Raw genomic sequence first — 15,941 nt, forward strand, 5'->3', positions numbered from 1 at the left:
CATGTGGTGGCTGGGGAGACTCCTACAAACACCTAAGGGGACCTGAGGTAATGCTGGGCACCTTGCTGCAAGGCAGGTTCATAAATCTACACACAGATCATCTCACAGATATTCAGGCCACTGAAATGACAGGTCTTTGAAAATGGCCCTAAAACGGGAGCCTTGTATCTTCTCCCATCACTTAAGCATCTGGACATTTCTGAGCTCTCACCTGTTCTCAGTGCATATATTACCTTGTACTAACAGTCACCTTCAGGAGTAGATTTAAGTTGAAAATGGTTGGTAGTCTTAGAAAAACAGAAGGTGGGCACACTAACCCTTAGAAATGTGAAACATACAAATCCATGAGGACCTGTTGCCAGCCCACAACAAACTTACACATATGGTAATAATCCCACTGGTGGTCTCGATGACTAACGGGCTTTCAAGGAAAAGATGGAGATGTTCTTGGAGAAATTACCCACCATGCCTTGCAGTAGCAGCAGACCATCTCAAATAGCAGTACTAAATCTTCCTTGAAGGAGTAGAGGGATAGAAGAGCGTGTTCAGATTGAGTGACTGCTCGCACTCAGGTGTTGGAGGTCTACAGCTTTTCCCAGAACACACCGATTCAGACTACATGCTATGAACCTGGATGAAGCCTACATTGATATCTCATTGTATGGATAGCCAAGTCAACCAAGTGAGCAGCAAGAGTGGCGGCTGTGCCAATTCAGTCAATCAATTGTTTATCAATTTAAAAAATTAGTCTCTATCATCCCAACATGGGGATTTCCTCATCTCCAAGGGTGCTGCTGAGCTTTGGGTCTGTGAAGGCGGCCTTGGGAGGAAGGGAAAATGAGCACCCTGGAGACGCTCGCCAAGCTAATTAAGCTGTGCAGAGTCACGCGGGTAGAAGTGGCCCCACGTGGATGCCATCTGGATTCCCAGGGCCTCGGCATTCACAGCTCACAGTTCTGCAGCACGACGAGGGCTCTGAGGGCTTTTGTGAGAGAATGCAGGATGTCCTCTGCGTGTCCAGAGTCATGGTACTGCTGCGTCAGAACAATGCTGAGTCTACACATGTCCCTTTCCAGGTGAGGCAAGTGTGGCCTGACCCTGCAGATCGGATCTCCTTCCTACCCCCTCCCCCAGATTTTCTGCCCACAGTACAGAGACGCCCCAGAGGCTCCAGGCAGTCTCAGGATGGTAGTTCCCTCACAGCCATGACTGAGACACAAAAGGAAGAAATACTTCCTCTTTTGGGAACTAGTTTTGCATTGATTAGTTGACCCAGTTCTGGTGGGAGTTCCCTGTTGGCTGCTTAGAGTCAGAAGGAAGTGATGCAATAGTTGGGCTAATGATGACATAGCAATGACGATGATGTCCCATCCATGTATGGGTGTATGTCTGCGTGCAAGTGTGTGTAGAGGCCAGGGGTCAAGGTCAGCACATCTTCAATTGCTTTACACCGGTTTTTTTTTTTTTTTTAAAGAATTTACATACTTTATTCCCTTCCTAACCCCTCCTACTGGTACCCCCCCCCTTTTTTTTAAAGACAGGGTTTTTAGCTGAACCCAAAGTGGGGTTGTGCTTGTCCTGCCTCCCCAGGTCTGGAGTAGCTCGCTAAGCTTCAGGCTTCTTTGCCTTCCCAACTGCTCATTGCCTCACATTTGCTTCTCCCTAATTCCCTTGGTTCCATAAACCCACAAAAGAAGGGGCTTCTCCAGCGCTCACTTTGTGCTGATAACCCTGTGAGGGTGTGCTGAGTCCTCACAATCAGAGGATGCTCTGTGGCGTCTCCGTTTACAGACAGACGAGAAACATGAGCACGGAGTGAGCAAGGCACGTGACAGCATGGCTAAGCCAGTAAGCAGCAGAAGAGCGGGCTGCATCCTGAGCTAACTGGTCCAGAGGGCAGGCCCAGCCCTTCTTCCCTAACGCTGGCTAAGGACCACTGTGGTGGTGGATACTTTCCCGGAGCATCGTCCTAAGATTTCAAGGCGATACCTGGCTGCTTGTAAATAAACATGTTACATATGATCAAACACAGAAAAGCCAGCGTTGCCTCACCACTGTCATCATAGTTAACAGATCCATGGCTCAGACAGAGCAAGGCTGTTTCCTGTAAAGTCATAAACTACAGTGTTTCATCTACAAGCACTCGAGGACGAGTGGACAGCAGGGTGGACCTGCCCACACTTCCTATGGTTAGACATGTCCTGTGCACAAAACTCCATCTACCAGAACTTGCCAAGAATCTGATAATCCTTTTGCAAAGCCTAATCCTACAGTCAGTGGGATCAGTTTAACCAATCAGCTACTGAGGGGCTGGGGATGTAGCTCAGTAGTAGAGTGAATGCCTTTAAGTGCAAGGGTCTGGGATTATTAATATTTAATAGTTTGGTACCCAACACAAGACAATAGATAAAGAGAGGTACTGAGATGTCATCCAAGAAAACCAGCTTCTGAGGATACCTTTGTAGAACAGTTGACAGAGGGCCACTGGCTATGCACAAGGGGCACGCCTCGAGCCCTAGCATGGCCACCCACACCTGGAATTCTGCCCTGTGGCTTAGTCACCGATGCCATCCCTGGGAGGAACACTACTGGGCAGAAATGCATTACTCAAGGCAGCTAAAGTGATGGGGCCAGCCCACTGATTGCATCTGATTAGGCTTTTTAAAAAGGATTATCGCTCCTTAATCTGCAGAGGTGAAGACGGAAGAGGGAACAGTGCTCAGAATCTGTGAGATCAGAAAGGAAACAGAGAAAATGGCTGTGACCCTGTCTGCAAATCCCAAAGATCCCTCTCTCTGCAGCTCCGAGGGGGTCACGTTCAGAGACATCGGTACAGCCGGCTATTTCCACAGCAGGTAATAAATTTAGAGAATTATTACTTTTGAGAAGTGGTATAGCCTGAGAACGAGGTTAAGTTTCTAAAAGGTTTTAACAAGCCCTCAGGTGAAACCGAAACGATCAGTCCTGGGAGACATATTTGAAAAGGAGGTCCATCAATGATGGGCACCTCCTGCCCAGGGCTGGCGTGGGGCTGGGTGGTCCCAGATCCCTCCAAGCCCCTCCCTCTGCACCTCGTCAGCTGGGGTGCTCATGAATATTCTGAGCAGGGCTCATGCATATTCTTGGGCCCAATTTTGGAATGTATTGGGATGTTTCAGGAAACCAGCACAATGTAACTCATTCTCCGGAGGAGGTTCTCCATAATCCTCACCGAGAGGTCTTTGTCCTAAGATTCTGAATTAGAATTCAGGGTAACAGTTCCACCAAGAGCACCATAAAAACATAAACCGACTCCTTGAAATACACCTTAAGCTAAAATTGTATGATGCTGTCGCTCACACATAGAGACAGTGACAGCGTGCCACACTGTTTAGGGGCTAAAAAACGGTTAAATCTCTATGGGGAAGCTGCCTGTCACACAGGAACACAGATCAATTAATTCAAATTTAAGGGGAAATTAAACATACCAATTACGTAGTCGTCATCACAGCCCAAGATATTAAGCTCTGAAATGGACTGAGGTTACTGGAGGACGCCAGCACACCTTCACAGATGCTGTGGCCCTGCTATGCACACAGGGGTGAACTTTTTAGAGGGAGGAGGTTCAGCTCCTTTCCGAAACAGCCACATGCTAATCACTTCAAGCCTCTCATAGTAGGTTATTGTTGGGGGTTGGACAGGATGGTGGGTTCTGGTGAAGGGCCCAAGTCCACTTAAGAGACAGGGGTCCTTTAACAATATAGCCAGCTTTCAGAAAACTGGTAAAATGTGGCAGTAAGCAGGCTGGGGTACAGGGGACAAGGGAAGGGGTTGTGCAGGGTTGAGAGAGGCTTCTAAGTAACAAGACATATCTAACAGACCCTAACCTAACCTTGCCTACCATTGTAGACTGGAGGGATCTTTTCCTATGTTTTCAAATTGCAAGTTTGAAAACCCTTAGTTGTGGCGGTAGGGAGCCTTTCAAAGTCACTAGTTACATGCTGAGTGAAAAACCAGCAGAGATAGTGAGGGCTGGGGGCGGGGTTCAGGGGTACAGAGTCACCTTGCATCTCCTTGTGGACCTTGGCGTGATCTGGGCAAGAAAACTGGGCCATCTGGAGTTCAGAAGTCGAGGAAAATGGGGGAAGAACCAGGAAGATGAACACACGTGCATCAGCCACACAAAAGAACGGAGCAGAAAGAAGCCTGGATTTGGGCACTCGCGTCTGGCAAGGAGGCCGGCAGCAGGGCTAATGAAGCATTTGCAGTGTGGGACGTGTGCCAGTGCAACAAAGATGCACTGGGGCTCTGCAGATGTGCCAGGGCCCCCAGAGCAAAATAATGACATAATCACCATCAGTGTCACAGACCAGACTGTACACAAGGTGACAGGGGAGGGAGGCCTGGAATACACACACACAGGGAGGACTTTCCATGGCTGCAATGATTGTGGCCAGAGGGCTGGGACACAGGGTTTCATGTCCCTGTCTTAAGTTCCCAGGTAGTGTGGGTGTCCATCTTTGCCTGGCTTCTCACCCCAACTGAGCCACTTGAGGGAGGTAAACTGACAGGCGAGGGGCGGGGGTGGGGAGTGGGGCAGGTGGAGCACCAGTGAGTTGAGGGAGTAATCTCTAACGTCTGTAACTTCTGTCGTGTGTGTGTGTGTGTGTGTGTGTGTGACTCTGTTCACAACCTAAGGCATAAGGGAAAGAAAACCATGCAACTACTATTTCGGAGAACCTGCAAAGGAGTAGAACACAAATTAACAGCACAACAACAACAAAAAGGCTGACCTCAAACTGGAGGGTAAAGCATCGACCAAGCACGGGATGGCAGGCAGACCCTGTTCATGTTTTAAACAAGATCTCCCAGCAGGCCCTGTCACCTGCCCTGGTGCCTCTTGCTCTCAGTAAGGTAACGTGGGTGTGTTAGTACAGCTGTCTGGCTTTTAAGTGACTTTTGTCAGTTTGAAAGTGAAAGTCTGTTGGAGAGGTTGAAAGAACAATAGCTCGGAGGCCGGAAGAAGAACTCCAAGCACAAAGGACTCGGCTACACCAGTGTCCCTTTTCATAGCGTCTCATGAAATATTCATGAGGAGAACTTTAATTTTTTATGACCCCTTTTTGGTTTGACTATATTACTTGTGTCAAGGCCCACGTTCAGGTTCTCCTTAAATACCAGAAAGGTCTGTTGGGGAAGTGTTTCCAAAAAAACCGCAGACCCTGGCCATCCTGCAGGCCTGTCCATCCTAACAGAATCACTGTCAGGGACCCAGGCTTCTCTTCAATATGGCTCCCGTCAGCCTTGAAGCTGTCTCGCGCTCTGCAGCATCGTTATTCTAAACCTTACTAATTTGCTAGTTCAACTTTTCGGAAGAACGGTTATATCTGTTTTTCTTGGCTTCACCCTAGTTAACAGAAGAAGCAGTCTAATAATCAGCCATAGAGAATCCTTCTTTCTTCCCAATAGCTGCCCCCACCTCCATCTTTACTTTGTATTTCAGCCAAAAGTGGGAGGGGCCTGGGGAACAGATTGCACTTGTTTTATGTCATGTTACCAAACAGCCTGCAGATTGGCTTAAGGCGATCTTGGAGGGTGAAGTGGTATTTTAAAACTAGAATAATCTATGTTCGAGAGTTAGACTCAGATGCTTCGCCCCAAAAAGGCTGTTTGCGAAAATAATTGTTGCCAATTCCCATGGACGGGTTGACGAGATATGAGCAGGTGATGGGAAATGCTCTGCCCCATGGCTGACAAGGAAGTAAGTTGTTAAAGCTAAATACTACCCTGTGGGGGACAAGGAGAAAATTGGATATAGCTGCCATCCAGGTGAAAGGGGAGGGCCGAGCCCAGCAAGCTCAGGGCTGGATGTGAGTCTGTTTACTCCAGGCCACATCCTCAGGCAGGCTTTCAGTGTGCTGTTAGAACTTCTCCAGACACTCAATCCAGGATGCGCTGAACACAATAGCCACGTCTCACCAAAAGCTCCAGCCACCACCAGCAGCCCTCAGAAGGGAACTTGCGTTCTCAGTCCTATTGATAACCCTTTGTGGGATGAAGAAAGAGCCTAGGCCAGGAGAACTGCACGTCAGACAATAGCCACCTCTCCACACCGTCCTCAGACTTCCCTCATCTTCCAAGAACAATTAATTATGAAGGCCTTAGGGGTAGGCAAGAGCAAGAGAAAGCCCCCCTACTGCCCCAGCACCCAGCTGCCACCTCTGTGCTTGCTAAATGCTCTGCCTATTGGGGTACAGCCACCAGGGAGCCCACAGATCATGGGAGGGGTGAGCAGGAGAAAAGCAAAGATTTTTTTTGTGTGTGTGCGTCCGCCCTTGTATAATTCTATTCTCACTGTGAACTCATCCATACACAAAACACAAGGACAATTTTTTTTTAAGAGAGAAAAAGCCACAGGGTAGGTTACAGTCAGAAATGGGCTCTCGGTGGTGTGTTTTAAAGGATGGTCTTTTCACCAAATCATTTCACAGAGGCAAAACAGACAAACACAAAGAGTTGAGAGTTTTTCTCCTACATTAAATGGAGTAACTGATAAGGTCAGACACATGATACCCAAAGACATGGATCCACGAACTCTTGAAGTCAAAGGGCCTCTGTGCGCCGAGGCACAATCTTTCAAAGGAAATAGATCACAGAACTCCAGTGAACCCCCTTTAAACTTTATGAAGCAGGAGGGGAAAAAGCTCTAAGTGGGGAAGCTAGACAGAAGAGCCTTGAACTATTTTCTGAAGGAAAGATGAGACCCTCCCTAGGCTGCCACAAAACATCTTTTTTTTTTCTAAGGGCTCCTCTGAACTTTGATATGTGCCAAGACAGTGCTATTGAAAGCTGTATAATTACGTGCTATAGCCACTGTAGAAAATGCTTTGTTCACCCCAACAAAGGACAATGAGCAAAGTAGAGCGACATTACGCGCTATCTTTTTCTTTAAGAATGTTGAGAAAGGTCGTGGGATGCTATCAGTAATAAAGCTGTTGCGTAAGGGGGGTTTTAACGTGGCTCTCACTGCGCTTGAATGTAGCGCAATGACAAAAAAAGAGACACGGGGAGCTAAAAAATGCAATATTGCCAAACAGACCATAAATCAATGGGCCCCTTGCTTCATTATACTGATGAACACTTTGAATCTCGGAACCAGCCGAAAGACGGAGCCTTGCTCTGAGCGAGGAGGGTGCGCCCTGCAGCCCTACTCCCAGCCTGCTGCCCACCCTGCACTCTCTTCCCCTCTCGCCATCAATCTCAAGTGATCGCTCTGTGGGACTACCTTCCCAGTTAGCCATGTGTATTTGGGAATCATTTATTCAGTCTCCTAAAAGATCAACTGGGCTCGTCACCAGCGAGACTGGCACAGGAAGGAATGGAAAGTGTTTCTCCTCCTCCTTGCCACCCACTAAGAGTGTGTTGTGTAGAGCTCGTTTAAATGGCGTGGTGGCTTTGAGGCCAAAAGATAGCAATAGCTAGCAGTAAAGGGGTTTCAGTCACACGCCAGTTAGCCAAGCCATCACTCATATTTAAGTGTCCCCTTGGAGCAAAGGGAAGTGCTTCCAAAATTCATCCATCTTCCTGCCTCTTTATAGAGAGGGTTCCGAACTTACTCAGTCTGCAAGGGCTGGTCCAAAGCAGGAGCAGGCTGGGGAGTGATAACTTCATTAAGTACCCAGGAGTGTGTGCGTGTTGTGTGTTGTTGGGGGTATCTTTCGGGCGGGGGGCGGGGGGAGATGCAGATTCATTTTCAATGACCAAGAAGAAGTGAGAAAGTACATAAAGAGGTCCATAGACGTACCCTTCTTGCCTGTCACGACGTGTCCTTAGAGACATGTCAAGCCTTCAAGGCTCTAAGAAGGCTATACCCAGCGACAGATCATGCCTGTTGATACCAGTGAATGGCACTAGTGAATGAAACAAGTTCCTGACTCTACTCATTTCCAAGATCTTCATCTCCCAACCTGAGCCCTTAGCAAGGGGTCAGGGGGACCAATCAGTCTCATTGGGAACATGAACTTTGCCTGCAGGTTCAGTGACTAACCATCGCTGGGCCCGAAACAGTGGGACCCATGTGCCAAGGGACAGTTATCACGTTTTCTTCTAAACTCATACTCATGTCCGTCGAGTCCCCAGCTTCTCCTTCATCCTGCCCTCTGAGCTGCTTTCTAGAGGGGGTAACACAGCTACTCCATGGCTCTCTGGCCTCCAGGAATAGCGGGCTTGGCCTCAGAGTTCCACGGGCGTGCTGCTGAGCTGGACCTCTTCACACACTGGTAAACCAGCTACGGAAACTGACAGGAAGCGTTACCTTCCTTCTCCCACAGCTGAGGGGGAAACAAACAAACAAACAAACAAAAGAGCACTAAGATCTGACTTCCCTGGCCCCTGAAGTCAGAAGTACAGGCATGATCTAAAAATTGAGCAATGCCGAGCCTCCATTCCCTGCTCTAAAAAAAAAAAAAAAAAAAAAAAAAAATTCTTTTGGAAGCTCTTCAAAGTGAAGTGAGAACGAAGCTTGGAAATCTAGACCATCACACCTGGAAAGACGGATTTGTTGTTGCCAATCTCATTAGATGAGAGAGGCAGGAGGGAGAGATGTTGCTGAAACCGCATGCTTTCTTCTACACCTTTGTAAGCTTACATCCAGAAGTGGCATGCTCCACACCTCAGGCGATAGAGCCCACCTCCCTCCCTTTAGCACAAACTAATAGTGGAATTCTTTTTTTTTTTCCCTCCCTTTGGTGTCTTCTTCCACATCCCCTGGGTCACCTCAAACCCTCACTCCCCTAAGTCTGGATGGTGTGCCAAGTGTCCTGGCAAGTGTGAAAGCTGATACAAGAGGCAGAGTAAGCTCTCCTGTCACTTAGAAGGCCCTGGCTCAGACAGGCCAGGAAGTGCAGGCCCAGAAGAGCAGAACTCTGAAAGCCACCCCCTCCTATCCAGTGATGACCTTCCTCATCGGTCTCACTTCTCTGGAGGGCAGGGACCAGCAACCTCTCTGGCCTGCAGAGCAATGAGTGTCATGGGCTTCAGGGGGTGGCGCTAAGCAATGACAGTGAGACACAGGCTGGAGGGTAGGTGAGAGAAAGGAAGAGAAAGAAGATGTCCTAGCACAGCAGGGGAAAGTCAGAGCATCCCCTGCTCTCCCTCCTCCGTTTCTGACATATGGGTCCCACCCACTTGGAATAATTTAGAAACCAGGCAAGCTTTGCTTTCATTGTTCTATTTGTATCCTTGTCACTGCTACTGCCCCCGGTAAGGAAGTTACTACCACAAATCCCCCAGAGGAACACCAGTGAACAGCCAACAGGTGTTGACTATTTTATTATTGCTATATACAACCTGTGAGAAGTGTGTGTGTGTGTGTGTGTGTGTGTGTGTGTGTGTGTGTGTGTGTGTGTGCACACGCGCGCGCACGTGCACATGTGCATGTGGCAGTCAGAGATTGGTATTTGATGTCTTGTTTTATCACTCTCCATCTACTTTTAATACAAGATCTCTCACTGAACCTGGAATTCATGGCCACTGCGCTCCCAAGATCTGCCTGTCGCCCCCTCCTCCCAGCTTTTATCCGGGTGCTGTGGATTGGAACTCTTGTCTGGAAAACATTTTTGTCAAATGAACCATCTCCATCTCCCCAGCATTAGAAGGAAATTTAAGCAGCAGCCCGTAAGATGCTGGATGGTCTGAGCAGCTAGTAGGGGATCAGCCTCCTCCTCCTTCGTACTGGGTCTTTGAGCATCACGTAGACAGAGTTTCATCTCTCTGAGATGCTTCATCTCCGTTTAAAGGTTTGGAAAGAGACAAGACTCTCAACTTTCCCATCCTCCCCACTAGCTTATACAGAAGCCACTGGGTTATTTTAGTTCATGTTAAGAACAGAAACTTCAATGCAAGAGTGAAGCCATGTGCACTATCAACCCAGGCATTCGGCAAGAGGTGCTGGGGCTACTTTTGGCTTGCGGCCACAGCCCACACTGGCAAAGTTACGGAGATAAGAACGCTGGCTTTTAAAGCACCTCACTTAAGCAGTGACCTCTGTGCTCAAAGGCACAGAAAGGAGGGTTCCTTATCTGAAGGTTTATAAGTCAATGTGCCAAACTGAGGGGCAGCGTTAAAACTATTTAGTGGTGTGTGAATGTGTGCGTGCATGTGTGTGTGTATTTGTGGGAGAGTGTATGTGCATGTGTGGGGGTGCACATGTGTTGAGTGCCTGTTCGCGCACCCATCCATACACGGGCACTCACACACACGTACACACAAAGTGCACACACTCACGCATGAGTTTGTGTGTAGAGTAGTCAGAGCAGAGAGCATGCTGCGAGTCTTGCTTCCCACATTTCTAGAAAGAGCCCATGTTTTGGTGGGTTGGTTGGTTTTGGGTTTTTGGTTTTATGTATAAGTGAAGGAGGAATTAGCCTCAGAATAGTTGAATAACTTGCCCAAAGTCACATGAGACATGACAGGATTCCTGCCTAGGCCCCATCCTCCTCGTAGTAGAGCTTAAAATAGACTGTGCAGATAAAGGAGAGGTGGCCTGGCTGGGCGTGGACATGGTTCACAGAGAAGGGGCTATCAGATGGCAATCACGAAGGAGGCTTTGGATGATGCTAAATGGAGCAGCTCGCTGGGCACCTCTCCATGCCAGCGTCCCCTGCTTACGTCATTTTGCTCCTTGTGCTGGGAATAGGGATTAAATTTCAGCAGGTAGATTTAAGTGCCCTGAAGATCCCAATGTGAATTTGAAGGACCTGTCCCCTCTGGCATACAATCAGAAATTAATTCATTACCACTAGGTTGTCTTTTAGGTCGGCCGAGGCACCTACCCAGTGAGTACGTGGTATAGCAGTGTTACACGTCCACTAGTGCACTGCAGTGGCTCCTCGTGTAGACGCTTGGAAAAGAAGGAACAAGTAGCCACATTCTTGCCCAAGATTTCTTTAAAAGCCTAGCACTGTCATGACTCCAGCTCTGGAAGGCAAAGCTTGCCTGTATCCTGCCCACACAGTCAAGCAGTGCTGTGACAACGGGGACTCTGAAACCAGGGGCTCTTAGACAAAGGGGCCTCAGATGCCTCAGCGGTGAGGCCACTTGCTGCCGAACTTGGTGACCTGTGCTCAATCTCTGGGAGTCACATGACGAAAGGAGAAAAACGGCTCCCATAAGTTGCCCTCTGACCTTCCCACACTCTCCATGTCCTTCTCTCTCATATGACAAATAAACAAATAAAAAGACAGTGAATCTGAATTTCAAGAACCTCTATTTTTGATGCGTCAGCAGAGGAGAAACTCCATTTACAACACGTGCAGCAAGAAACACACTGTTCTTGGCCAATACACGCACAATTGGTAGCTTGAAGGATAGCCATTCGCACTTTCAAGGAAAACCTTTGACTTCCCTCTTATGAAGCGTGCACTCCCATTCTTAACAGCCCCTAACTGATCTGCATTGCCCAGTGCACTGGGGAACAGAGCTGGAAAGGGGGAAACAAACAGTCAGAACATGAGGGGGTTGGGTCTCTTTACAGACAAAGCCAGGTCATACGGGGTTCCTCTTTTCCTCAACACATAAAGATGCCTTTGGGCATCCTTGGGTACTTTCTATAGGAAGAAAGCAGGGATAGTAGCACAAGGCCCCTCGAATCCCTGCCCTCACAGCGGCGCAGCATCTAGCGAGGAAGAGTCAAGGAATGGATCAACTGTGTCAGGGTCTTCTGGTCTGGTCTAGCCTCTTCCCAAGGGTTCAGTCTACAGAAGTCTCACCACACCCCCACCTCCAGCCATTGTTGCTCAGGCCAGCAGGGCTCAGCAAACGCCTGTGTAAGCAGGCATAGGGAGCTTTGCTCTTGTGGTCTCATGCAGTTATCACATGTCGATGAAAACCGTTGGCCACGGCTCCACACCAGCCTATAAAGAAACGCCTGACTTGCAGCTCCGCATCTTTCATTGTCCCCGGGCATGGCTTCCGGGGAATGGTCTGTATTGCTTTGTATGCATCTAGAATGTACCCATAAGCAAGAGGAACACCCGGCCTACTCCTCCCCCTCAAAAGCAAGCACAAACAAAACCCAAAGCGAGGCTGGAAAGATGGCTCAAGCATATCTCTCTCTCAAGGCTGCACATTCGTATGCACACACTAAAAAAACAAATAAAAGTGCAACTAGAAATTTTAAGAAAAAAAAAGGTGTGGATGGATATCTTTTGAAATATGCTTAGTAGTAAATTCTTGTGTCACTTCCTCCCATAAAGGAAATAACTTTTAGGTGAAGGTGGAAATCACAGGATCAGTTGTCACCTTAAGAAGCACCTTTGCAGTCACTATTGCATATGGTATGTACATATTAGCTCAGCCAGCACCCCAGAGCATAAGTGAGATCACCCCATATATTCCCTTTACTCCAGACATGTTAGCTCCCTTTCCTGTGGCCAACGGGGTCCTCCACATAAGGTGGACTGGAGGGTGGGGACAGAAATGGCTGCAGGTGAGCCAGGACGACCCTGGCAGGAAGCTCCTCATTGCTGCTCTGCCTGACACCCTGTGGAGATGTGCTTAAGAAACCACCACCACAAAAAAAAAAAAAAAAAAAAAAGATTCAGATTCTTTCCCAAAGATCGCGAAAATAAATAAATGACAAAGGAGACAGAAGACAAAAACCCGAAGACCGGTTCCTACCTCAAAGTCATTTGCTTTGTTGTAGTGCATGTTGAGGGCTCTGTACAGCTCGCAGTCCCTGGTGATGGACAGCTCCTCTGTGCTGGTGACCCCATCGTTGATGGCTTGGCGTGCATACTTCTCCATCTGAATATAGTAAAACTCGCGAAAATTGCTGAACCACTTGATGAGCTGGGAGGTAATGCATCTGTTGAACTGTTAAATGTAAGCGGTGAAAAGGGTGAGCATGCCGCTGCTGTCCTTAGCTGCGTTTTCTTACGCCCTTTTGGTGTTTCACTCCCCGCTTTACCTGGAAAGGTGGGTACTGCATTGCACCAAATGGCGGCAAGCAGAAAGCACAGCCTCACAGTGTACTAGGAAGCATCCCAAGTGACAGAAACCACATCACTGCCCACTATGCTTTGAGTGGAGAACCCATATCCTAAGTCAGATTTTCCTTAGGCTGGTTATCTTTAACTTAAAGACTCCTCCGTTGTCAGCAGAGCACACGCGACTCTTTACGACGTTGGACGTGCACTGTGTCACTACATGGTGACCCTATTCAACAAGGAGACCCACTCTTCAGTAAAATGGCAGGACTGAGTCTTGCATAGGTTTTAGTGCTGGGTGGCTCCATGCCCATTATTCCATGATCCACTCATTTTAGAGTTTGCCCACAGCATTTGTGTCTAGTGTAGTCTGAGGGGATCCTGGGACTGGTTCCTACATATGCTCTGTACAACCAGCACTGTCAGGCCCATGGCCTTTGCCCTAGATGCATGTGCTATTTGGGAGGTGTGGTTAAGACACAGTTCACAGATGGCAGAGATAGGAGCTTTATTACATTTTCTTTCTTTTTTTCTTTATTCTTTTTTTTTTTTTTTTTTTTTTTTTTTTTTTTTAAGTGCCAAGTTACAATAGCGTGATTGGGCTTTAAAAGTTTGTTTACCCAGGTTTCCCAATGACCTTTGAAATGAAGATGTCTTCCTGGATGATGGCAAATGGTCCCATCCTTATTGACGGCTTTCCTCACGGCAAGGACAGGTGTGTCCTAACTTGCCAAGTCAAATCCAATAAATCCATTGCTTGCTATCAGGCAGGCTGATAGACACCCCTGCCTTTTGCCATCAGGGGCATTCCTTTCCCTGGGCCCCCAGAAAAGGGGATACATCCATCAAAACTCCACAAGGAACACTTATCAAAGCCTGGCCCTGAGACTATCCAGGCTGCAACAAGATGACAGCTAAAGTGTGTATGGGGGCTGTAATTACTGCAGAAACTTGTTCCTCTCCTAGCAAAGATAATAAGTGAATGAAAATTTATGGTAGCGAATGGAAGTCACAAGGAAACAGGCGCAGGAGGCTGGTGTTCCTCCCAAAAGGCCATCTTGCATCCTAATTGCCGTGGAGTTGCAAGGGCCCTTACAGATAATTGACCAGAAAATGATTAAGTCATCAGCAAACCGCTTCTGCTCGCAAGAGTTCAAACATGTACTTAACCTGTCCAAGAATTATATTTTCACTCTGTGCGTCTGCTCTGTCTCCATTCAGCCTCGCAGGGAAGGCGATTAGAAAGACAACTGAAGGACCCCCGTTATCTGATCTTCTGGTGGCCGATTTCAATAGAACTTAAACCCATTACGATTTGCTGAAGTCGGACCTTCTTCCCATTTATCTCAGCAGTAAAACACACGGTCCAAATTTCCAGACACTGAGATAAGGCCTCCAGGCCCCCGCGACGGCTAACTGTTCCTTTTTAATTCTTTTAGAACAAGAAACAAAACATTACAAAATGATAGCAGGGCTGTGCACTGGGGAATGAAAATTGCTTTGACATGGAGATTAGGCCTCTGTATTGTTACAAGACATTGTCTCATATGGACAAGAGTACTGTAGGGGGAAAAAATAGAAGGGTATTTTTTTTTCTAGAATGGTCATGAATGACCTAATGGAGGGGGGACAAAAAAGTAAGTGCACTTGCCATTATGTACGAATGGGACATAAAGGGAGATTTAAAGGGTATTGTTGGAGGCTGGAAATACCAGAGAGAGAGAGAACGCTGGGCAGCGACAACAGACTCCAAGCATGAGATAGGCTAAGTGAACAGTGCCCACAGCTCTGAGAGCAGGGCTCTCCCCTCCACCAAAGGCAGAGCAAAACGAAAGCCAAGCGGCCTGTTCCCCAGACCTTCACGTGGAAGGACGAAAAGGATCCAACTTTAAAAGAGTTAATTCCAAGCGCTCCGCCTTGTTTCAGGAGCAAAGAATCAATTGTTCTATAAAGGCAAGCTCTGCCGTGTGTTAATGTGTTACTGCAAAAAACTAATCGCCTCAATAAAGAGGCTGTGTTTCCAGAGTGTACGAATTTCTGTGACTTTGATTAATGCTTCCCACGGGACATCTCAGCCTCAATGTGGGCTGGAGGAACTTCCTAAATATTCAATGAGCACGGTGAAAAGATGTGTAAAGCAAATCAACCTGACACCTTAATCCGGCTAGGCAGCAGTTGACTCAAGAGGTGGAGGGGACGAGATACAGGCTTGGAGGGCTGTGAGCTCTTCAAAGCTGGAATGACATCAAATCTGTTGTGCTTAGCGATCCAGGAGTTACTGGTGTGTACGTTAAAAATCACCCAATAGGGAGCAGCAAGGCAGGGCAGCCCCTCCGCCCTGGCATCTCTCACACATTTATGCACTTGTTCCTCTCAGCGGACCTAAAACCACAACGGGCAGAACAGCTTGCCTAAGTGTCCTCGGGAGGGAATGGAGCTGGATCCTCAGAGAACTTCAGATTCTTGCTGGAGCAGCTAAACTAAGGTGGCACGGGATTCGTCTCTTGGTTCCTGTCATTTCTACACCGACACCTCTGAGTGCCCATGCCTCCCTTCTAACTCTTCCCCTTCTGAGTAACCCAAGAGCACCCATCTCCTGCAGTGAAAGCCACGTGGGCATGGTTAGCACTGGGCTCAGCCCCAGAGGGAGGCATGGAGTCACGTGCCTCATTCAGTCTCTCAGCTCGCACTCAGGAGCTCCCTGAAGGATGAACTCCACCTAACACCTGACCTCCAGCTCTGGCTGGGCCAGACAGCGAAGTAATACTCAACTCAAGAAATTAAATATTTCCCACATAAACTGTTTCTCTGGGTTGTTTTTATTGGAAAACTAATTTATAATCACTATTTGAAGTGGAAATGACTCAGCCATTTGGAAAAGTGTGTTTTACTTGGGTTAGCACATTTTTTTTTCAACGAAATGTGCCACAACCAAGTGCTGTATGTGTTTTTCAAGATATATAACTGAGTGACATT

At 47.8% G+C, this 15,941-nt stretch overlaps 1 protein-coding gene across 5 annotated transcripts in view; it reads right to left on the bottom strand.

Annotated features, from left to right (window-relative positions):
• The window catches only part of Prox1 (prospero homeobox 1), a 47,688-nt gene that overhangs the window by 12,033 nt on the left and 19,714 nt on the right, over positions 1-15,941 (bottom strand). For all 5 annotated transcript variants that reach the window (XM_051148128.1, XM_051148131.1, XM_051148127.1 and 2 more), the window contains one exon: positions 12,658-12,852. In XM_051148128.1, the coding sequence (XP_051004085.1) occupies positions 12,658-12,852 (195 nt within the window). The remainder of the gene's footprint in view (positions 1-12,657; positions 12,853-15,941) is intronic.

This window comes from Acomys russatus, chromosome 6 (genome assembly GCF_903995435.1).
Source record: "Acomys russatus chromosome 6, mAcoRus1.1, whole genome shotgun sequence".
In the NCBI taxonomy this organism is placed as follows: Eukaryota; Metazoa; Chordata; class Mammalia; order Rodentia; family Muridae; genus Acomys; species Acomys russatus.